Genomic DNA, 23,777 nt, shown 5'->3' with positions numbered 1-23,777 from the left:
AACATTGAAATTCTTCATAAACAAAGTTCCTCCATGAGGGCACCATTTGTCTCGATGCCCTTTGTTTGGGAATACAATGATTAAAATAACATTGAGATATCTATAGATGAGCCACAAGAAAATTACATGAATCAACTTGACACCACGTCTAATCTAAAGCCATAATGCATACGGTTTGTAAGTCATTTTCACTTATATGTTGATCAATATTGTGTTTATTTTTTTCCAATGTTTGACTTGTTACTCGCACTTGGACTCCAATAACATGGCCAAGATGGATTAGAAAAAATAACAGAAGGCACATTGAATGGTACATATAATGATTGATGTCTGACGTTAAGGGCCGCTTTTTCAAATCCCATATTGCATTTGTCACACTCTACTTCCACGTACAAGTAAATAACTACCTCCTCTTTTTCTTTGTACCTAACTGTCATCAATTTCCTAAACCCGTGTATTTTCCCACACAAAACACGTCCTCATAAGTAAACAGCTACCTCTTTTTTCTTTTCTTTGTACCTAACTGCCATCAGTTTCAACCATTCATGTATTTTTCCACTCGTGTTTATCTTTTCCCTTAAGAGAGGAGGAAAACATATTGATTGACCCATTATGGGCCGCTAACAAATCCCATATTGTATTGTCACACTCCACTTCCACATACAAGTTAGTTCTTCTTTTCCTTTGTGCCTAACTCATCAGTTTCCACCTACTCATCAGTTCTTCTGCAATTGAGAATGTAAAGATACGTGGATTTGTTGTCATGATCATCATATTCTCCACAGGAAACATCTCTGAGACTCATCTCAACCCCACTGTCACCATTTCCTTTGCTGCATTAAAGCACTTCCCTGGAAAGAATGTAATTCAAAATTAAGTGTTAATTTATTAATTAATTTCCCTTCATTTTTTTGGACAAATTAAATAACAGTATAGTAACATACATGTGTAGGTGGTCTTTCTGGTAATGTCTTTCAATAAAAATCCAGATAATTTTGATTAAGTAACTGCACCTAATTAATTAAGTTTTGTAGTATTTGTTATTTTCTTGCATTGATTACTATATATTAAAGGTTTTTCTGAATTATTAATTTGTAGGTGCCTGTGTATATTGGTGCACAAGTTTTGGCATCAGTGAGTGCTGCATTTGCTCTGAAGGCGCTTTTTCATCCGTACATGAGCGGTGGAGTGACGGTCCCTTCAATGGGATATGGGCAAGCTTTCGCTATAGAGTTCATTGTCAGCTTTATGCTTATGTTCGTTGTCACTGTAGTGGCCACCCGCACAAGAGTTGTGAGTATTTTATTCTACTAACCACTACTTTCTTCATCTGATAATTAAGTAACTAAGCCGAATCAGTTGAAGTATGCGAAAACGATGTTCTGAGACCGACAAAGCTTACTTAATTACGTCAAACAAGTGTTAATTTGAAGGAGATAAGTGATACTGTAAACTCTGAAGAACGTTTTGGTCTATTTCTAGGTTTTTATATGCTTTTGTGTCATATCAGATGATAAGTTTTGTTCGATTAATACATGATTTCCATTTTAAAAGTACACAAGTCAACGACAATATATAGGAGGCCCTCATGCCCTGTCACCTAGATCCAAGAAGCTGATATATTCGTGCATGCACCAAAAATAGACCATAAAGAAAACGGAGCATTCATTTAAAGAAAACAAGTTATAAATAAAATTATTTTTAAAAATTTGTTTGTTTTTTTATAATTTTTTTCCTATATTGTATATCTTTATTCAATTATTATCTTTCTAAAGTAATGAAATAGATTGAGAGATAAGGAAAATATAATTTTAGAATGATAATGTAATTAATTAACTTTTTTTTAGGCATGCACGTAGGGAGTAAGTTTCCGTAGTTGAGCCTGAAATTGGTTCTCATTGCTGATGAAATATGCAAGAGTCTACCTACCCAGACAAGAGGAGGGCGGTACGTACCACTTGAATAAAAAAAATCCAAAAATGGTTCTCACTGCAACCTATTTTCTTTATATTTTCAGCATCAAAGTAAGGCGGATTCCAGGGTGATTTCCAGAACTCAAATCCCATAATTCATGACATAAATTGAATGCTCTATCTTCTGGTCTATTGCTAGAAAACCCTTCTTCATTAATGGAAAATAAATCTCCTCATATTTTTGTTCGTTAATTTGCGATATTAAACATGAACATACAGTTTGGTGTGTTTATGAGCTAAACAACAGAAGGGATTTGGAACCTTGCCGGTTAATTGCAACCCATAAAAATTAAACATAGTTTGTTTGAAACAAAAGGGAAATGAAAGCTGCTGATGCTAGAAACTAGCAAAGCACAATCCATGTCACTTCCATACACTTTCTCCAAATGAAGAAAGCTATTCCAGAGTAGCACCAGTCACCAACTTGCAACTTTTCTTTCTCTCTCTTTTGCATTATGTTATCTTCATCCAATAATACTCATGCTACTACACTATCTTCATCTAATAATGTTCACGCTACTACACTACACTGCAACCAGTCATCAGTGTAAACTAATCACATGATGCATATAAACCAACCAAATCCCACTTCATAGGATACCTTAATTTCCTATATTTTAACATCTTAATTTCAAATTAAAAAAATAAACTAATCACATGAGTTCATTGTCAGCTTTATTTTTATGTTCGTTGTCACTGCAGTGACCAACGGCACAAGAACTGAGTATTTTACTCTACTAACCACTACTTTCTTCATCTGATAATTAAGTAACTAAGCGGAATCAGTTGAAGTATGTAAAAACCATGTTCTGAGATCGACAAAGCTTAATTAATTACGTCAAACAAGTGTTAATTTGAAGGAGATAAGTGATACTGTAAACTCTGAAGAACGTTTTGGTCTATTTCTAGGTTTTTATATGCTTTTGTGTCATATCAGATGATAAGTTTTGTTCGATTAATAATACATGATTTCAATTTTAAAAGGACACAAGTAAACGACAATACATAGGAGGAGGCCCTCATGCCCTGCCACCTAGATCCACGAAGCTCATGATATTCGTGCATGAACCAAGAATAGACCATAAAGAAAACGGAGCATTCATTTAAAGAAAAAAGTTATAAATAAAATTATTTTTAAAAATTTGTTTGTTTTTTTATAATTTTTTTTAATTTCTAGAATATTAATTTTTTTTCCTATATTGTATATCTTTATTCAATTATTATCTTTCTAAAGTAATGAAATAGATTAAGAGATAAGGAAAATATAATTTTAGAATGATAGTGTAATTAATTAACTTTTTTTTAAAAACGTGAGTTAATCAAAAAGATTTTAAAAAACATATTGTTATGATGAATAATTGAACAATATATAGCAATAACACAGGTGCATTAATATATGTAACAAATTAGTAAGTATATATATGCTATATTATAGTATATAGATTATTGATAACAGATAAATCGTATCGTTATTCAAATATGCTAATTGCTCGCGGGCCAGGTTATCCATAAAAGAAATTATAAACATATCACAACAAGCATCACTAGGAACATAATATATGAAGTCGTTAAATAATATAGTATTACGCAAACGTTTAGCAGTTGTTCCGATAATTTGGATTATTATTGGAATAATCCAATCTTTTTTTTATTTATTTATAAAAAAATGGTCCCCTAATTAATTATTATCATGTACTACTGATTAAAGGGCAGCAACTGGGAGTTCAATGAACCCTGCTAGAACACTGGGTCCAGCAATTGCTGCACACAACTACAAGATCTCTATGTGGGGCAGGTGCCTACACTGTGCTCAAGCTGCCTGATCACATCAGGAAGAGTGATCGCAACACTGCAAGAGTGATAGCAAGACTTTACCCAGAATGAGTGATTTTTGCACATGCACTTATCACGCATGCATCTTCTGTGGCTGTTGTTGTTGTTTTAATAAAAAAAAACACTGCTAACGCATTCTAGAGAAAAAAAAAAAAAAGGCTGACAGAATTTGCTTTTAGAAAAAGTATGCAACATAGAATTTTTTTTTATTTTTTAATGCTTTTGCAGTGGTAGCCTTTAGTCCTTGACATAATAGTTTGATTGGAAATCATTAACAAATCCAGATAGAAATTCTTGCATATAACTTATTGTTGTTTATTTGTATCCTATGATGAATAAATTCAGCACAGATCCAAACCACAGTTGATTATCACCGTAGAATTGGACATAATTCAAATCAAATATGCTATGACTTGTCCAAAAGCCACTCTCATCAACTCATTTGAAATAACATTATTGAAGCTACTTTGTCTTTACTTTTGGCCTAACTTTCTCCACTCCGCATTAGATCTTAGACATGTTATAGTATGTAGCAATATGATTACAAATGAGTCATAGGCACGTGTTTACTTATATCTCTTCTGTCATATTCAGATTTACACTTCCTTGAAGTACATGGTGGTGTGATTTGTATTGTCGTGAAAATAAGTAGTTATGTTTGAGTTATCGCTAGATGTTCTCATGTTATATGATAGGTTGCAAATGGATAAATTCTTAAATTCTTATTACTTTTATTATATTGATTCATACTGAAAATATAAGCAAGAAGATCTTCTAAATGGATTTATAGGTAAATTAGACTTAGTAAACACAATAGTACAGAAACAGATAATTTTAAGAGAAAGCTAGTACTTAATTATCCCATTATACTTTAATTTAATTATATACCTCCAACCATATCAGTAAACACTCATATGAAAATCGATTTTGAAAACTTGAAAATTGATTTTCATGTCCTACAATTGTTTATACAGTTTTTTTTGTGAAAAATTGATTATACATTTTTTATAATCGATCTTTACATTTTGAAAATAAATTATTTTAATTGAATAAACCATTTTTATTTATTTATTCATTCCTCTTAAACTAAACACATTTCTCTTAAACCATTTTTATTATCCTTTTCTTGTCATTATACTTTTTTGTCAAGCATTTGATTCCAAACCAACGTGAGCACAAACAAAAGAGTTAAACAATCTCAAAAGTTATTATGTTATTAGTTATCCATCAAATGTAAAGGAATTCTTTGTTAGCTAGGTATCACAACATGTGTTTCGGCAATGCAAGCCAATCATGTGGCCTCATTTGTTTGTGTACAACACTTTGTGTTAGCTGTTGTGACAATCAACAATAAAATGAGGTTGGATCCAACCCTCTAGAAAGGAAAAGGTTATAAGAATTTCGAGAAACACCTCACATTTCTCATACCATTTCAGGATTACATCACTGTAAACTTTTCTTGGTACTTAAAAGAAAGTAGAAATTAATCATTCCCTGATTTATGCCAATGTTTTATGTGAAGATGTGATACAAGTAACATGACAAAATATATAATAGTCTAGTTTTATCATTATAATAACTTATCTAACATCATGTGTCATGTCAAATTCAATGTCACCTAATTCTAATTAGCTATCTACTTAACAATACATTTGTGATCATAAATAACAGTTTCGCTTAAAAGAAATTGAGGCATTTAATTTATTTCCTGAGAGAGGAGTAAGTATGTGTTTGGACAAGAGATGCCAAAATTGATTTTGGTTAACTAAACATGTGAAATTTTCCATAAAATCATTTTAATTAATTAGTCGTTCAACATAATTTTGCAAGAATAGAAATGCTACAAGTATATTAGTTTTTGCTTGTCACCTTTACATGTCATATTTTTATTATTTATTATTAATATTCAATATTAAAGGTTCAGTGTTATGATGCAGTTTAATAATACTGTTTAATATGTGCGATAAAGTGTAAGACAGGTGCCAACCAAGTAGTATCTTAAAAAAAATCTAGAGTATAAACATTGCGGGAAAGAACCTTACGCAAAAAGACATAATATACAGCGCTGACAAAGTATCACCATGCAGCAACATAAGATAAAGTTTGGCACCAAAGACCTTTGTCTAAGTACAACATGATCGATACTATAAATATAGTTTTTTTTTTCATGTTTGTTTTTATCACATCAAACATAAATAATGTGAGAGTTTACAATAACGTATGTATCACCCTTAAATAATTGAGTTAAACTCTTTAATATTTTTTATGTTTTTTTTTTAAATCAGTCATCTTTCATAATTGATCTTTGAGATTTTAAGCAAAACTTTTCGCAAGTAAATATAAATATCTCATTTAAAAGAGATAAAAAAAGCAATGTTAACTTTTATAAAAGAGGAAAAAATTATAAATATAAAAATTTATTTGAAGAAATATAATCTTCTCTTTTTTTCTCTACAACCTATTCTCTTTTTCTTAGAGTATATCTCATTCTTCATCACTGGGATTAACGTGAAAAAACCAAAAGTACACAATAATTGTCAATTAATAATATCAATTCCTTAGGGATCACGTTTTATTTTAAAATACAAATGTAATACCGTTTTATATTTTAATTTTATAACGAACTAGCAATCATAGTACAAGGATTTTGCTTTTGGTATTAAAATAAAAATTTTAATATATTTTTTAATCCTTTGAGGTATCTTTTTCAAGTTTTCAGATAAAAATTTATATTTTTTATTCACCCAATTTTACAAAATGTTTGATTAGTCCTTCTATTAAAAAAAACTCCACAAATTATGTATCTAAACTATAAAAAAACTCAATTTGAAAAGACTAAAAAAGTATTTTATTATAAATTTAAGGAACTAAAAAAATATAAATTTTTATTTGAAGGACATATACCTTTTAATTTAATGAACTAAAAATATAATAAAGTTTAAAATAAATATTTGGATATGAAAGTAAGGTGGAATATATTTTTTCTATAAAGTTATTATTACTTGGGGTGCAATATACCTTTTAATTTAATGAACTAAAAATATAATAAAGTTTAAAATAAATATTTGGATATGAAAGTAAGGTGGAATATACTTTTTCTATTAATTTATTATTACTTGGGGTGCAATCAGTCAATCAAAGGTGCTATACATATCAAATTCCCACTGGTGCAACGGGCACTGAGGCCTATTTTCTTTATATTTTCAGCATCAAAGTAAGGCGGATTCCAGGGTGATTTTCAGAACTCAAATCGCATAATTCATGACATAAATTGAATGCTCTATCTTCTGGTCTATTGCTAGAGAACCCTTCTTCATTAATGGAAAATAAATCTCCACATAATTTTGTTCGTTAATTTGCGATATTAAACATGAACATACAGTTTGGTGTGTTTATGAGCTAAACAACAGAAGGGATTTGGAACCTTGCCGGTTAATTGCAACCCATAAAAATTAAACATAGTTTGTTTGAAACAAAAGGGAAATGAAAGCTGCTGATGCTAGAAACTAGCAAAGCACAACCCATGCCACTTTCATACACTTTCTCCAAATCAAGAAAGCTATTACACTAGATCCACCAAGCTCATGATAAACGTGAACCACGAAGGAGGCCCTCATGCCCTGCCACCCACCAAGCTCATGATAAACGTGCATGAAACACGAAGGAGGCCCTCATGCCCTGTTTTTATAATTTTTTTCAACATCTATATATAGGCTTTCCGTTAAACCTGTACAGCGTCGACACAGCTGCTCATTTTTCTCTCGCTCGCACACACCCAAATCAACTAGTGCTTGCCTTTCTCATTTCTCACTTTTACTGCGCCGATCGTTTCACTCTCAAACTGTAAGTTCAACTTCTCATGTGCTAAGAGACGCATTGTTCGAGGGTTTATCTGTTTGCTAGCCAAATGTGGTTGTTCTTGTGTCTGATTTAGGGGTTTGGTGACTATTGTTTGTGATACTTCGAGAAATTTTGTTAATAACTCAGTGAACGGCGGATTAACTAAGAAAATTGGCAATCAAAACTCTGAAGCTGCTGATGATAACTTTGCGTCCCTTTGACTGTTTGCTATTATTGCTGCGGATTAACTTTCTCTCTTTTTTTCTCTTTTTCTCTCTTTACCTGTTTAGTCTAATATAGTTTTTCTTGTCTTATCTATCAACCCTTTACTTGATTTCAGTTTACTTACCATTTAGAGATCAACAAAGAAATGGACATTAGTCTCGGAAGAAAGGTATATTCAAAATTACACTAAGCTAAGTTTTTTTATCCAGCAAAATGATATGCGTGAATTAATGTTGTTGAGTTGACTTTAAATTAAACCAGGTTGGAGCAGAGTTTCTGGGCACGTTCCCTTCTCATGTCTGCGGCAATAGGCGCTGCAATTGAAAAAGAGAAGTCACAAGGATCAGTGGTGGGATGTGCAGTAATTAGTGGAGTTACTGTGATGATAATCATATGCTCCATAGGCCACATCTCCGGAGCTCATCTCAACCCCGCTGTCACCATCTCCTTTGCTGTAATAAAGCACATGCCGTGGAAGAATGTAATTCAAAATGAAGCCTTGATTAATTAATTTTCCTTCATTTTTTTGGACAAATTAAATAACAGTATAGTGACATACATATGTAGGTGGTCTTTCTGGTAATGTCTTTCAATAAAAATCCAGATAATGTTGATTAAGTAACTGCACCTAATTGATTAAGCTTTGTAGTATTTGTTATTTTCTGATTACTATATATTAAAGGTTTTTCTGAATTACTAATTTGTAGGTGCCTGTGTATATTGGTGCACAAGTTTTGGCATCAGTGAGTGCTGCATTTGCTCTGAAGTTAATTTTTCATCCATTCATGAGCGGTGGAGTGACGGTCCCTTCTGTGGGATATGGGCAAGCTTTCGCTGCAGAGTTCATGGTCAGCTTTACTCTTATGTTCGTTGTCACTGCAGTGGCCGACGGCACAAGAGTTGTGAGTATTTTACTCTACTAACCACTACTTTCTTCATCTGATAATTAAGTAACTAAGCCGAATCAGTTGAAGTATGTGAAAAGGATGTTCTGAGATCGACAAAGCTTAATTAATTACGTCAAACAAGTGTTAATTTGAAGGAGATAAGTGATACTGTAAACTCTGAAGAACGTTTTGGTGTATTTCTAGGTTTTTATATGCTTTTGTGTCATATCAGATCATTATTAAGTTTTGTTCGATTAATACATGATTTCAATTTTAAAAGGACACAAGTCAACGACAATACATGGGAGGCCCTCATGCCCTGCCACCTAGATCCACGAAGCTCATGATATTCGTGCATGCACCAAAAATAGACCATAAAGAAAACAAGTTATAAATAAAATTATTTTTAAAAGATTTTAGGCATGCACGTAGGGAGTAAGTTTCCGTAGTTGAGCCAGAAATTGGTTCTCATTGCTGATGAAATATGCAAGAGTCTACCTACCCAGACAAGAGGAGGGCGGTACGTATCCAAGACGAGGGTTATTAATGGAAAATAAATCTCCGCATATTTTTGTTCGTTAATTTGCGATATTAAACATGAACATACAGTTTGGTGTGTTTATGAGCTAAACAACAAAAGGGATTTGGAACTTTGCCGTTAATTGCAACCCATAAAAATTAAACATAGTTTGTTTGAAACATAACATATTGTTATGATGAATAATTGAACAATATATAGCAATAATACAGGTGCATTAATATATGTAACAAATTAGTAAGTATATATATGTTATATTATAGTATATAGATTATTGATAACAGCTAAATCGTATCATTATAATGCTGTTGATTTAATTTGACGTGTTATATTATGGTGCAGGTGCGAGAGTTCCCGGGAATCATTATGGTGCAGGTGCGATTGTTCGCGGGAATCGTGGTGGGAGCCACTGTCATGATCAACATACTCATGGCGGGGTATATATATGTCCCATCTTATTATTCAAATATGCTAATTGCTCGGGGGCAAGGTTATCCATAAAAGAAAATATAAAACATATTACAACAAGCATCACTAGGAACATAAGATATGACGTCGTTAAATGATATAGTATTACGCAAACGTTTAGCAGTTGTTTCGATAATTTGAATTATTCTTGGCATAATCCAATCTTTTTTATTTATTTATAAAAAAAATGGTCCCCTAATTAATTATTATCATGTACTACTAATTAAAGGGCAGCAACTGGGAGTTCAATGAACCCGGCTAGAACACTGGGTCCAGCAATTGCTGCACACAACTACAAGGGCATATGGATCTATCTCACAGCTCCAATACTTGGATCTCTATGTGGGGCAGGTGCCTACACTGTGCTCAAGCTGCCTGATCGCAACACTACTATGCAGGAAGAGTGATAGCAACAAAGGCACCTTCTGCTCATAATGGGAGCTTCAGAAGGTGATGATATGATTAACCATATCCCCGGCAATTCTTCATCACATGCTGCACGTACCTATATATTAGATTACATATCGATCTGTTTAATGTAAAGTATGAGTTATTTTTGCACATGCACGTACCATGCATGCATCTTCTGTGGCTGTTGTTGTTTTACTAAATATTATGAGTAGAAAGAAAACGAGCAGCATGGGATCTTTACCTCCCATTTTGTCATCTTGTTGTTGTGGACTTTTCCTATTCCATTCATCTTCACTTCACTCAAAATTAAATAATAAGGTTTCTTAATTTAATAATTTATCTTTTCTTCCCATAAGCAAAATTTTATTAGAAGAGAGTATTGCGATTAACGGGTATTTTAATCCTAGTACGTTAGTCTATATCAAAGCTAGATTAGAGAGATAAATAAAGACAAGTCATAATATCAGTTCACTAATTAAAAAAAACCATGTTCACGATCTAATATTTATTCAGTTCAAAACACTATGGAAGTTAATTTTTATAATACACAATATTGTTACACCACACCCTGCTTAATTTTGACCAACGAAAGCTCACCACAAAGAAAAGTAGGCACAGGCCGCGTAAATGAAATGATGAATTCAAAATGCAAAATTATACTTCAAGAATTTTTTTTTCCTTCCTAAAGATAAAATAATATTATGAAAATGATAGGTTCTTGCTATTTACATCCTCATTTTTTAAGTACATCCCTTATTTCCTTTTTTACCTCAATTAATTATTATGTCTTCTTCTTAAAGAAGTATACCCCTTTGGTTTTCTTGAAATGTAATTCTGAAATTACATATACCTATTTTGAAAATATATTCTCAGACCTATGATTCATAGTTCCATAGTTTTAGAGATATACTTCAAGAATATGTATATTTTTTTAATAAAATATCACCTAAGAATTAAGATGGTTGACAAGAAACTAAAAAAGATTATAAACGTATTTATGTCCATGTTTATTAGTTTTATTTTCATCCTATCATTAATGTTCTTTAAATCTTATCTAAAATGTTATTTTTATCTTATCTTTATTATTCTTTAAATCCTAATTTTAAACTATTTTCACCATATATTTTTTATATTATATTATTTTTTAATCTTTATTATACAATATTTTATGTTTTACTTCATGTGAAAATGCGTTTCAAGGTACGTTCATCATTAACTTCACGTGACACTGAATCATTGACGTAGACTATGATTATAAAATGAAGGAACACACTTAAAGAAAGAAAATCATCGTCAACAGTCTTGCTTTGTAATAAAGATGTATACTATATGAAGTTAGTGGTGAACGTATGTTGGAATTTAGTGTCACATAAAGGAAAACATAAAATATTCTAAAATAATGATAAAAATATTATATCATATAATGAATATACGATGACAATAGTTTATGATTAAGGTTTAAAGAACATTAATGATGAGATGAAAATAAGACTAATAAACATGAATATAAGATAATTATTTATTATATTTTTTTAATTTCTTATCAATCATCTTAATTCTTAAATGATATTTTATTAAAAAAATATATACCAATTCTAGAAGTATATCTTTGGAACTATGAATCATAGTTTCGAAGATACATTTCCAGAATATGAATGTGTAATTCCATAAATACATTTCTGAAAGCAAAAGGGACATATGCTTTTAAGAAAAAGAGTATAAAGGGTAATTGAGAGGCATAGGGGGTACAGGGGTGTACTTAGGAAATACGTAGGTGTAATAGCCAGAGCCTACATGAAATAGTTGGAGATGGAGAAAGTAACAGTCCAAGTTGCATCACATGTTGCTAGCGACCCTGGAAAAGTACCAACCAGTAAAAAGGTAGTTGTTTTGGTCACCCAACATTTTTGTTGGAACATCCAGCAACACGGGTGAAAGGAGTTGGTGATCCGTATGATTCATATGGATTGACGATCTGTATAAGTTATACGGATTGGTGACCTGTATGAATTTTTTTAAAACTCATACGAATTGTTGACCCGTATGAATCATATGAATTGTCAATCCATATGACTCATAGGATCACAAACATACAGGGACAAAGAATAGTCAAGAAAGCAAATTAAAATCTTCTTTTTCTCATCTTCTCCGGAATCAAAGTACACAGAAGAAAAACTTCACTGTGGACAAAGATACGCACTATTTATTTATTGTTTGTGAAAATCAATAGATAAATAGTGCATATCTTTGTCCATAGTTATAAAATTACAATACTCATATTTATATAATTATATATTATATATTATAAAAATACAATACTCAGTTATTGTTTTCATGATTTTATGGCCAAAATTATATCTTATTATTTTTAGTATACATTTTATTATTTTAATGCAGTCATACTTTGTTAGTTTCAAATTATTTAAAGTTGTTCTTGTGTCTCTCATTTTTATTTATCAAACAAATTTGATTAAGCCTTGTCATTCTTGATATCTATTAGGAGTAAAAAAAAATCTATAAGAAAAGGTTGGTCTTTTAAATCATTTCAATACTTCAAAGAATTAGTTATTAATTTATGAAAAATAAATATCCTGAGTTTTTTAAAATACAAACAATAATGTTATTAGATACTACAAGCTTAGCTTGAGTAAATATTCAGATCCTCTCCGACCTTCTTCAACATCTCTATCTTTCTCTTCCTTTTCTATTGTTTTTTTTTTTATCTTTCAACTTATCTCTCTCTTTTCTATTCTATGCCCTCTCCTCTCTTTGTTTTTCTTGTTGGAGAGGCAAGATGGCAGGAGATAATCCACACACCTCAAGAAATAGGTGGAACCATGGAAATGTTGTAACTGTTGTTACAACTTAAGGAGAGAGATATAATCTAATTACATTCAAGTCTTTTTTTCCTTGGAGCGGAAAACCAACGTGTCAATCGTGGAGAGGAAATGATGTATGTCAATTTAGTACTTGAGTGCATCATCAGTTCATCACTAGGCATTTTCCAGACAAAACTATGTTTTTTTAAAATATAAATATTTATTGTTACTACTGTTAATAAAAGAGATTAAATTTGTGACTTTTTTCTCTTTAGTTTTTCTTTAATCATTCAATTCACCTTATATCTTTGACACAAAATTATGATTGATTTTGCATTAGATGGAATATGAAAATTGAGGTGGGAAGGGGAGTTGAGTTGTTATTGATATGGTAAATTTGAATAATCAAATGGAGAAGGTGACGTTGAAAGAGTCAAAATATGTGGATTTCGAAGGTTAGGTGCTGTTAGAATATGGTCGAGAGGTGATAAGTGAAAAATTATGTTTGTACATAGATTTATAGAAGGTTAATTTGGTTAGGTGCATGACATTTGAGGTTAATTTGGTTAGCAATACATACGATTTAAATTGTAATGTAATACTTAAAATTTCATAATTCTAATGCTATATCTTAGTAATATCATTTTTCTTGACTTGTATCCCTTTGAATTTTTTTAAAATATAGTTTTTTCAGGTTTGTTTTTTTTTAAATCTAAGATAGATAATGTGAGAGTTCACAATAATTTATGTATCATCTTAAGTTATTCAGTTAAATTCTTTAATATTTTTCATGTTTTTTTCCTTTCAAATTGATCATCTTTCATATTTGATCTTTGATGGTTTAAGCAAGACATTTCACAGTCAAACATAAATATATCATTTAAAAGAGCTAAATAAGTAATGCTCACTTTTATGAAACAGGAAAAATTATAAATATAAATTTATTTCAAGAAAGAATAATAACTCGTATATAATTTTCTCATCTTTTCTCTACACTATGTTCTCTTTCTATCTCTTAGAGTACATCTCAGCCTTCATCATTAGTTATAAAGGAAATTACAAATAAATGAGTTTTTATTTTTTATTTTTTTTCCTTCTCCTTTTAATAATAAGAAAGAATACAAGAGACAATTGTAGTTTATGATTTTTTTATCAACAGATGTTCATTTGTTAGTTTTTATTAAAAATGTTGATAAGAGATTTACCATTACAATCTCTTCTTCTTTTCTCCTTCACCCTTTATCTTTAAATTCTCTCACTAAATCATTCTTATAGAAAACTTGTATTTTATGTAGTTATCTTTTGAGTGGAGGTGAAACCAACACGTGAAACTATTTTCCTCACAATATGCCCTTAGTCGCTACCTGTCAGGATATTTTGGCATGATGGGGAGCTGGAAAACATTTCGAGGTGAGATTTGTGTTGAGTTTTCTTTCCTTAAATTTTTATCGTTTCAAACAAGAGAAAATTGTCTTGGAAATCCAAATAAAATATATTGAGTTTCTTGGTGAATGAATATTTCAGGAAGGAATGTGAGTGATCTAAACTGAAGAGAGAAAAAAAATATTTTAATTAAATGTTTTATTTAATTAAGAAGGAAAGCAAAGAAATTTAAAAAAAATTATTTTCTTATTTTTATAATTTTAAATTTTAAAACTTAAATAAGAGAGAGTTTTATTCCTTCTATTTTAAATTCATTAAAAGTTTAAAAATCAATAATGAGATTTATTAAATAAATAATAAAAATTAAAGGTTAAATTATAATTTTTGTCCTTCTATTTTTTTAATCTATGCTTTTGGTCCTCTTGATTTTTAATTATAACATTTGATTTTCTTATTTTTATAAATTGATGATTTTTGTTCCACTGATAGATTATTAATAAATAATTTTGATTAAACTGTTATTAATTTAATTATAAATTAATTAAAACCCACTAACTATTAAAATTTTAATAAAAATTATTAACCTTGATCCTTCACAAGAGAGTGTCCTTACTTTTTTCTGTAAATACTTCTTTCACCTCTATCATCACATAGGAATCCACTAGCAACAATATCATTAGAATTAATAATCATTTGTTAAGATTTTTTAATGATTAATAATTTTTATTTAATTTATAGTTAATTTAATAAATCTGTTAATCATAATTATTAGTTTAATATTCTATAAGGATGACCAAAATTATAAATTTACAAAATTTGGAAGATCAAATTTTAAAATTAAAAATCAGGAGGACCAAAATCATGAATTTGGAAAATGAAGGTAAGAAAAATTGTAATTTAACAAAAATTAAATAATTTTATAATTTCTAAAAAATTTCAGTTAATAATAGTATTAACAATATCTTTGCTAAAATTTCTCTTCTAAATGGGATGTAATATTACCTACCTAGCGAATAACAACTTGAGTAACTTGGTTTCTTTCCTTGTCATTGTATTTAAGAGTAGTGCTAGAAATACCTTTTTAATGTATTTTTTTATTGGTTAAATTAATAAAAATTTAAATTGTATTGATGGACAAGTCAAGAGGAAAATGTTTTATAGATGTAGGTAAGCTTAAGCTTAATGTCCTTGAAACCTATATATATATAATTTCTTAATAATAATGTAGCTTGCACAAACAATGTTGTCATAAAATAATATGACACATTGATATTTTTTTTTTATGTACAATGATCACACTAAGGTTCAAATCTAATGGCTTTGATACGGATATACTTCATTTATAATAAAATATCATTAATTATTTGTTTGAAATATTATTTTTTATCCTTGTCATTTTTTTTTACTTATTTTTTTATCTATATAGAATACAATAAAGACTTGTGACAAGATTAATAAAACTTAAACAGCACATTCAATGAGTTAAATTTAAGTAGTCGTGTTGATTAAATTCACCAATATGTAAATGCTTCATCATAATTTTATTTTGATAAATGATGGTTGAAAAAGAAAAGGCCAAATGTAACAATTAAAAGTACATAGCAACAAATCACTTTACTTACGTAAAAATCAAATTAGATGCAAATGTAATTAAGAATATATAGAAGACCCATTTATTATCCACTAAACAAAAAGTTATCAAGAGAGGAATTGTGCTACATTGATTTCAATTCCTTGAGATAAAAAAATGTAGCTAACTCTAAAGTTAAGTAATGAAATAAAAATAATTAAAGAATAAAGAAGCACAATCATTACTTTTTAATTAATTTATATTGCTTGCTTTCGCAACTCATTACTTTTATTGCCAATTAAGTATTGTCTTTTTGTGCCTATGGTGTTTCGGCACGCCAGGAAAGTAAGGAATTCCAGTAACCTCAATCCAATCAGTTCCATGAAAAAACTTAGATGGTGAGAACCAACGTGCTGCTTTTGAATTGAGGTTCCAAATCCCAGCCCATTTCACACGCTTGGATTTGTCTGAACCAGGGCCAATGTTGTGGTACTCGGCATAGAAGCAAGTATCCATACCAGAAGGACCCTCTAGTCCTTGCCATGGCAAATACCCATCCGCGTCAATCAAATCATCAATGTATGTGTCCATGATAATGGTCCTAGAGTAATTCTTCCATGGACGAGCTAGGTAAGCCTTGTTCTCAAATCTCACTGAGTAGAATTCAGGATCAGACACAATGGATCCCCCTTGGATTACTATTCCAGATGGTTGTTGTATCTCTTTTCTACCTTGTGCAGTCACAATGCATTGTTGGTTCTCCATTGGCTTTCGGACCACGAAAGTGCAATTTTGAAAAACAGCTAGTGCATTACCGAACACAAAGTCGATGGTACCTGAAATGGTGCAATCTCTATAGAATTGACGCATGGTGTGTGCATAAAGTGTGTCTTGATACCCATCCATTGAGCAATTGTAAAAGATGGACTTGTCTGCTTGGACTCTCAATGCCACCGCTTGATGCTTATGAGGTCCAGCAGAATTCTCAAACCCCATATTGATGGCCACAAAGTGATCTCCTTGAATAGCTGCATGCGTAAAGTAGTTAATTTATTTATTCGAATGAAAAATAGAATTGACGCATGGTGTGTGCATAAAGTGTGTCTTGATACCCATCCATTGAGCAATTGTAAAAGATGGACTTGTCTGCTTGGACTCTCAATGCCACCGCTTGATGCTTATGAGGTCCAGCAGAATTCTCAAACCCCATATTGATGGCCACAAAGTGATCTCCTTGAATAGCTGCATGCGTAAAGTAGTTAATTTATTTATTCGAATGAAAAATTTCCCTTGAATTGAAAATGGTTTATATTTTTATTTTTTAAATTTTGTAAATGTATCTTTTATTAATTTATTCATTTTGGGGCGGGTTAAAGGTGTTTTCAAATAAAAACTATGGACCTTAAAATGTTAAGTAAGGAAAGGACTTTTCAAAGAGTTTATTCAAGTTGAAGAACATGACATATGATATTTAATAAATTTATTGGATAAGTTATTAAGTTTTTTTTTTACTCAAATGCATAGGAGTAGTAAGTTAATTAAGTTGATAATCACGAAAAGAGACATACCGACAGTGGCAGTTCTATAAGTGTTCGTTCCATCTATGAAGTTTTTGTTACCAGATATTCGTGTCTTTTTCCCCCCTTCACCAATAAACACCACATGGGTCATTTTTTTTGTAACTTCAACATACTCTTGGTAAACGCCCTCCTTGATGTAGATCACAAATGGCTTTCGGTTTTTCTCAGGCACTTGCTTCAATGCCTCATTGATGCTTTTGAAATCTCCACTATCATCTATGGCTACAGTAACATTAGGCTTGCGTTTGAATGGACTTGCATTTTCATTAAGGAGTCTATGTTGATCAACCCATGACGGAAGCTCAGAATCTTGAAGGAGGCGACGCCCAAATGATTTTGTGATATTCCAATCATTAACAGTGTCAGCCAAACCTGTTACAATGGCAAGGGCATTGCTGCTCATATGCATGCCTATCGTCAACAAATCCTTCATCTTTTTGCCAGCATCACTAGTGGTGTTCTCAAACCCATCCAAGCAAGTATCTTGGTATGTAACCGCACCACTAAGCCAAACTTTTAAATTCATGAGGATTTTGTCAACATTTATGAGGTTAAACTCATTTATTCCATCAAGTGACCTTGTTAATTCCCCAATAGAAAGATCCATGAGTTGCTTGCAAGTGTCAAGTGCCATCTTGGCTCTGGGTTCCTCCTCAATCTCATGCAAAATATTAGTTTCTTTGAGTTTATCACCAATTTTTGTAATGGTGATGTTGAAGAAAATTTTGATGAGTTCTTTTGGATCTGTGGTATTTCCAGCCCCAGCTATAAGGCTTTCCTCGCATTCTTTCTCATAATTTGTGGGATGACAAAGGGTTTGGACGGCTTTTATGGAAGAAGCAACATGATCTTTCTTGTTGTCCTCTATATCATTGTTGGAACCATTCTCATTGAGATTGACCCCAATTGTGACCGCCACAACCATAGCCACCAACAATAAGGTTGAGACACCAATGATGGCGATTTTCTTTCCTTTCCCTGCATTTCCCTCGGACATTTCAACTACCTCCCTGTCATTAATGAGTATTACTGTAAAATTAGTTAATGTGACAAGTAATATGGCCATAATATTCCTATACACTATTTAAGAATGGGCATGTTTTTAAACTCTAAACATGGCTTGTTTGATTTTGATTCTTTTTTCTTTTGTTTTTATCTCTACAATTGTTGAAAAAAACTTCATATAATGCGCTTGGTTATAAAATGTCATGCAGCTACTCATATCGCACCACCAACCATTTTGTTGTGACATGTAACAGGGTATAACTAAATGCATTTAACATCATCATCAAGTAACTATAGACACTATTTGAAATATAATAATTTTGTTGAAGATCAAAATAAACAAAATTAATTTTTTTAAAGATCAAAATCTAATAATAAGAAAGTCACATTTACATAACATATAAATATATTGTATTCCTCAAATTAACTTGTATATTAATTTATGCACATACTATGCGAAACAAGGAGCTTCAGGTAGAGAAGTCAAGGGAAATGGGATCGTTGGGGCAGTGGCTACTTTTTTGTCAAATTCCCTCAAAGAATACGTTTTTGTAGTTTAGGGATGCAATGTAAAGTGTTATTTATGCATACAAAAAATGGTATTGAACAGCTAATACAATTGAATCATTCAAATGCAATTTGTGGTTTGTTAAAACGTTAAAAATCATATTTTCTAAAATAAGAAAGGGAGAGAGGGAATGTAAAGGCCACATTGTGTATATGGTTAGCTTATATGACCTATTTTTGACAAATTTTATGCTAATCCACTAAGTTATAACCTTGATTTACGCTCTACCAATAGTAAATGTGGTATCAGACCAGGTCTATAGTTGGTAGTACAATATACACCAGTCTTAAACATGGGTTACAAATTGAAAGTTTTCTTACTTTAATTCACTCTTAAATGTCAGCAATAAAAAAATGATCAAACAAATAATTCTTTTTGAATACGAAATAATTAATATAATCTATTTTATTATATACAATTATTATCTTTGTATAATTTTTTTAATACTTTTTTCATATGCGTACACTTTGAAAATGACCTCCAAAGTTTAAAATTAAGGAACAAGTTTTGTTTGTACACAAATTCCTTAAGACAAGTTAGCACACACTCCATAAATATTTAACTATAATTTTAAACTATAGTAAAATACACTAATTAGCATTCCATGAGATTTGGTGTACATAAAGTTTTTCTCAATTTTTAATATTTACAAAAACCTCCCTTGTAGGGGAGGATGGCGTAATGTTTTTCAAAGCAATTAAGGGCGGTTAATGTAATGTATAAGGTGTATTGATATATATTTTCATAAAATTAAGGGTTTAGTGTAGGAGTACATACAAGTAGAAAAAATTTATGTAATTTCACAAAACTTTAGGAACGATTAGTGTAATTTACTTTTTAAACAAATATGTTTAATTAATGTGTCACTACTAGAGAAGGTGCATTCTACATCGATTAATTGAGTCATTCTAGATGACGTCGTAAAAAGGAGTAGGTATTCTACAACGATCGCGCAGAATCATCTTAGAATAGGTATATTTTTAAGACGGTCATGTGTGAAAGATCGTCTTAGAATGAGTATCAGGTACTCATTCTAAGACGGTCATTCACATGTGACCGTCTTAGAATGGATAGCATTCTACGACGATCTTTCTAGAACCAATGTAGAATGCAACTTTTTTTTGTTATTTTTGTTATTGGAGCTATTTTTTTTTGTTTCCTCATGATAGCACCCTTTGCCTACAAAGACAAACAGGTAGGAAAATGTTGTTTATAAGCAATATCAATCCGAAGTAATCACAAACATGTCAAGTCTCGTAATAAATTATAAATGAATATAAAGTGAAAAAATTTCGACACAGATACATAGGAAATGGTTTAAGAATATACCCTACAAAACACCTAGGTGGGTAACTCAGGCAACTATATAACAAGGGAAAATAATAAATATTGTTCTACAAATAAATCAACAGCATCATGGAACCAAATCTATACAAAAGAAAGGGGGGAGGCTCAGCTTGTATTAATCAACATGCAAGTGAAAATTACAAGTTATATCAAAGAGAAATGTTACCTCAGCAAGACTTGTTGCACTATCTTCCATTGAGGCATTTGAATTTCTGTCACCAGCAGCCTTTGCCTACTAGATCAACAACTGAGCCACCAGCCATGTATTCCATTATTATCCAAAGTTTAGTTTGATTGAGATAGGAACCATAATATTCAGTAATGTATGGACATCGACATTGGGACAGAACAGAAATTTCCTGAAAATATTGAACATAATCAAAATTTAAAAATTTGGGTACAACAAATATCAAGTACATGTAATCTACAAGATTATACCTTCTGGATATCATCAATTTCATCCTCTATGTGAAGTGATAAAAGAAAGGAAAGATAAATTACGAAGTATTAAGGAAGAAATGCATATAGATTCAGAGCACAAGACGGCAAAAATATGATGTTATTAATACTCCGTCCAGGGGTTTCCCATTCTACAATTGAGCTAATGCTCAGTTTTCTTAATACTAACTATTGAGAATGAAATCTCCTTCCACTCTTGTCCATCCATTTAACCTAATCACTTGACCAATTATGTAACTAACTACTCTTAACCACCTAACAATGAAATTTCTTAACCATGTATAAATAAACCAAATGTGCAATTAGAATAAAAAAGAAAATGTGCATGAATTTTAATGATATGAAAAGGTTATGAAATTATTTTCGGAAAGAACGCAATTGAATAATAATACAATTCAGACCAAATCATCACCTGCACCGGATCAATTTAAATTATGTTGACGTCAAATCAGATCATTAACACTGCAAGTCCAATGATCTATAGGAAATTAATTTGAATAAAGTTGAGGGTGACTTAACTACTCCTCCAGCTAACTAATGAATATAATAAATAATATAGGCATTAAGTTTTTTTCCTTCTTACTGATGTAAATATTTACTTTCTAAAATGCCTAATTTCTATTGCAAAATGTAGCTAGTTTTCTCTCAATCATATATGTTTTACAATACAATTCAGATCAAATCACTTTAGTAAGATTTTTTCTTTTATATAAAAAAAGGAAAATTTCTTCTCTCAATCAAATTTTTATTTATTTATAAGATTCAAATTTAACATCTTAATTAAAAGATATGAATTTAGTTTCAGTACTCAAACTAATAGATATGAATTTAGTTTCAGCACTCAAACTAATGGCATGCATGTTAATATAAATCATATATGTGGAAATTAAGTCGAAATAAAATGAAAATAAAATAAAATAAGATAAAACATATATTACAGTCTCTGTTCTACTATTTGGATATTCATACTATATAGTATAAATAAGAAAACTTATTATTTACATTTTAAAATAGAAAAATAAGACCCTAAAAATAATAGAAAGAAATAAAAGAAATGAACACAAAATAGAGTAAATAGTATATATACGGATAAAATAATTTTTTTTACATTATTACTCAATCATAAACCTCATATTATATTATAAATTTATTAAATTTTATAATACTTATTTTATAAATTATACCAGATGACTTGTAATTAATTATTATGTAACTAACTACTCTTAACTATTGCATTACCATAATTGTTTCGACAGCCATATAGTTTGGTTCAAAGAAAAATTTAAATAGCACAAACATTTCTTAACTTACTCACTGCCTTAAAATAAATTTATCTCATGGTTATAAAAATAAATTTAAATAGCACAAATAATGGTGTTGCTTAAAGTGATATGTTGTAAGTGAGATATAACAATTTTCTTCGTATTTCAAAATTAATGTTATTAGATGTATGGTTCAGGGTAAGGTGTACCACCGAGTATCACCTTATAAGTGATGTATGACTAAATATTAAAATTGATTTGGTATAGAAGGTAATTTCAACTGGTAAATTTTTTGTCAAATTGACTTGAAATAAAAGTTTATATTTTTTATTTGACCTTTGCTACTTTGTGGTGTATCTTTTTGTAGAATATGATTTTGGTCTCTCAAATTTCTAATGTTTAGTTTTAGTTCCTCTAAAAACTTGTTCATTTTTTTTTATCTTTCTATTATTTAAGCGTGTCACTTTTTATTTTTGATGTGACTTATATAATACTTTATGAAGAGACAAGAAGTGGTTTAAATAATACTTGAGGGATAAAAATGATACATTTATAATGAAAAATAAACCAAATTATTTTAAGAGACTAAAACTAAACTTCAAATGTTTTATAGAGAACAAAAACATGTTTTACCATATTATTATTTAATCTCTTTCACATTCAAAATCTAACACATTCTGAATCTCACAAATTCAAACTCAGATTCACCTTTCATTACTTCTATTAATAGCGATTGATTAATAAATATCAAACAAATTGCAAATTTATATCTACCAATAACAGAAAAACACTGAAATTCTTCATAAACAAAGTTTCTCCATGAGGGATTGACGTGAAAAAACTGCAAGTACACAATAGTTGTCAATTAATAATATCAAATTCTTAGGAATCACGTTTTATTTTAATATATAAATGTAATACCGTTTTATATTTTAATTTTATAACATAAATTGGGAACTAGCAATCATAGTACAAGGATTTTGCTTTTGGTATTAAAATAAAAATTTTAATATATTTTTTAGTCCTTTGAGGTCTCTTTTTAAGTTTTCAGATTAAAATTTATATTTTTTATTCACTCAATTTTACAAAATGTTTGATTAGTACTTCTATTAAAAAAAACTCCATAAATTATGTATCTAAACTATAAAAAAAACTCAATTTGAAAAGACTAAAAAAGTATTTTATTATAAGTTTAAGGAACTAAAAAAATATAAATTTTTACTTGAAGGACATATACCTTTTAATTTAATGAACTAAAAATATAATAAAGTTTAAAATAAATATTTGGATATGAAAGTAAGGTGGAATATATTTTTCTATTAATTTATTATTACTTGGGGTGCAATCAGTCAATCAAAGGTGCTATACATATCAAATCCCCACTGGTGCAACGGGGCACTGAGGCCTATTTTCTTTATATTTTCAGCATCAAAGTAAGGCGGATTCCAGGGTGATTTTCAGAACTCAAATCGCATAATTCATGACATAAATTGAATGCTCTATCTTCTGGTCTATTGCTAGAGAACCCTTCTTCATTAATAACTGTAATTAAATACACTGCCTAATACACTGCTCTCGTGAGTATCATAATAACATATATATGAACATT

At 30.3% G+C, this 23,777-nt stretch overlaps 2 protein-coding genes and 1 pseudogene across 2 annotated transcripts; 2 read left to right on the top strand and 1 right to left on the bottom strand.

The window, feature by feature from the left end:
* The first annotated feature begins 763 nt into the window (after positions 1-763).
* LOC121175142 (aquaporin NIP6-1-like) lies at positions 764-7,867 on the top strand. The gene is made up of 4 exons (XM_041017142.1): positions 764-862; positions 1,099-1,297; positions 7,520-7,649; positions 7,741-7,867. Exons 1-4 carry the CDS (start codon positions 764-766, stop codon positions 7,865-7,867), a joined length of 555 nt encoding a protein of 184 aa, XP_040873076.1.
* A 149-nt stretch (positions 7,868-8,016) lies between these two features.
* LOC100813679 (aquaporin NIP6-1-like) lies at positions 8,017-10,430 on the top strand (annotated as a pseudogene).
* Positions 10,431-16,000: 5,570 nt separating this feature from the next.
* Positions 16,001-19,112, bottom strand: LOC100820023 (putative pectinesterase/pectinesterase inhibitor 28). The gene is made up of 3 exons (XM_014777669.2): positions 18,985-19,112; positions 17,516-18,537; positions 16,001-16,975 (listed from the first exon to the last, which is right to left on the bottom strand). The coding sequence occupies exons 2-3, from the start codon at positions 18,522-18,524 to the stop codon at positions 16,236-16,238; spliced, it is 1,749 nt and encodes a 582-aa protein (XP_014633155.1). The 5' UTR covers positions 18,525-18,537; positions 18,985-19,112; the 3' UTR covers positions 16,001-16,235.
* Between the last annotated feature and the right edge of the window lie 4,665 nt (positions 19,113-23,777).

This window comes from Glycine max, chromosome 7, assembly GCF_000004515.6.
Source record: "Glycine max cultivar Williams 82 chromosome 7, Glycine_max_v4.0, whole genome shotgun sequence".
NCBI classification, from domain to species: domain Eukaryota; kingdom Viridiplantae; phylum Streptophyta; class Magnoliopsida; order Fabales; family Fabaceae; genus Glycine; species Glycine max.
This window is presented reverse-complemented; position numbering and strand designations above follow the sequence as displayed.

Coding starts and splice junctions, on each gene's coding strand:
- LOC100820023 (XM_014777669.2), bottom strand. CDS start 18,524: ATGTCCGAGGGAAATGCAGGGAAAGGAAAGAAAATCGCCATCATTGGT. Junction 16,976..17,515: donor TTATAGAACTGCCACTGTCG/GTATGTCTCTTT, acceptor TTACGCATGCAG/CTATTCAAGGAGATCACTTT.
- LOC121175142 (XM_041017142.1), top strand. CDS start 764: ATGATCATCATATTCTCCACAGGAAACATCTCTGAGACTCATCTCAAC. Junction 1,298..7,519: donor CACCCGCACAAGAGTTGTGA/GTATTTTATTCT, acceptor ATCTATATATAG/GCTTTCCGTTAAACCTGTAC. Junction 7,650..7,740: donor GATCGTTTCACTCTCAAACT/GTAAGTTCAACT, acceptor TGTCTGATTTAG/GGGTTTGGTGACTATTGTTT.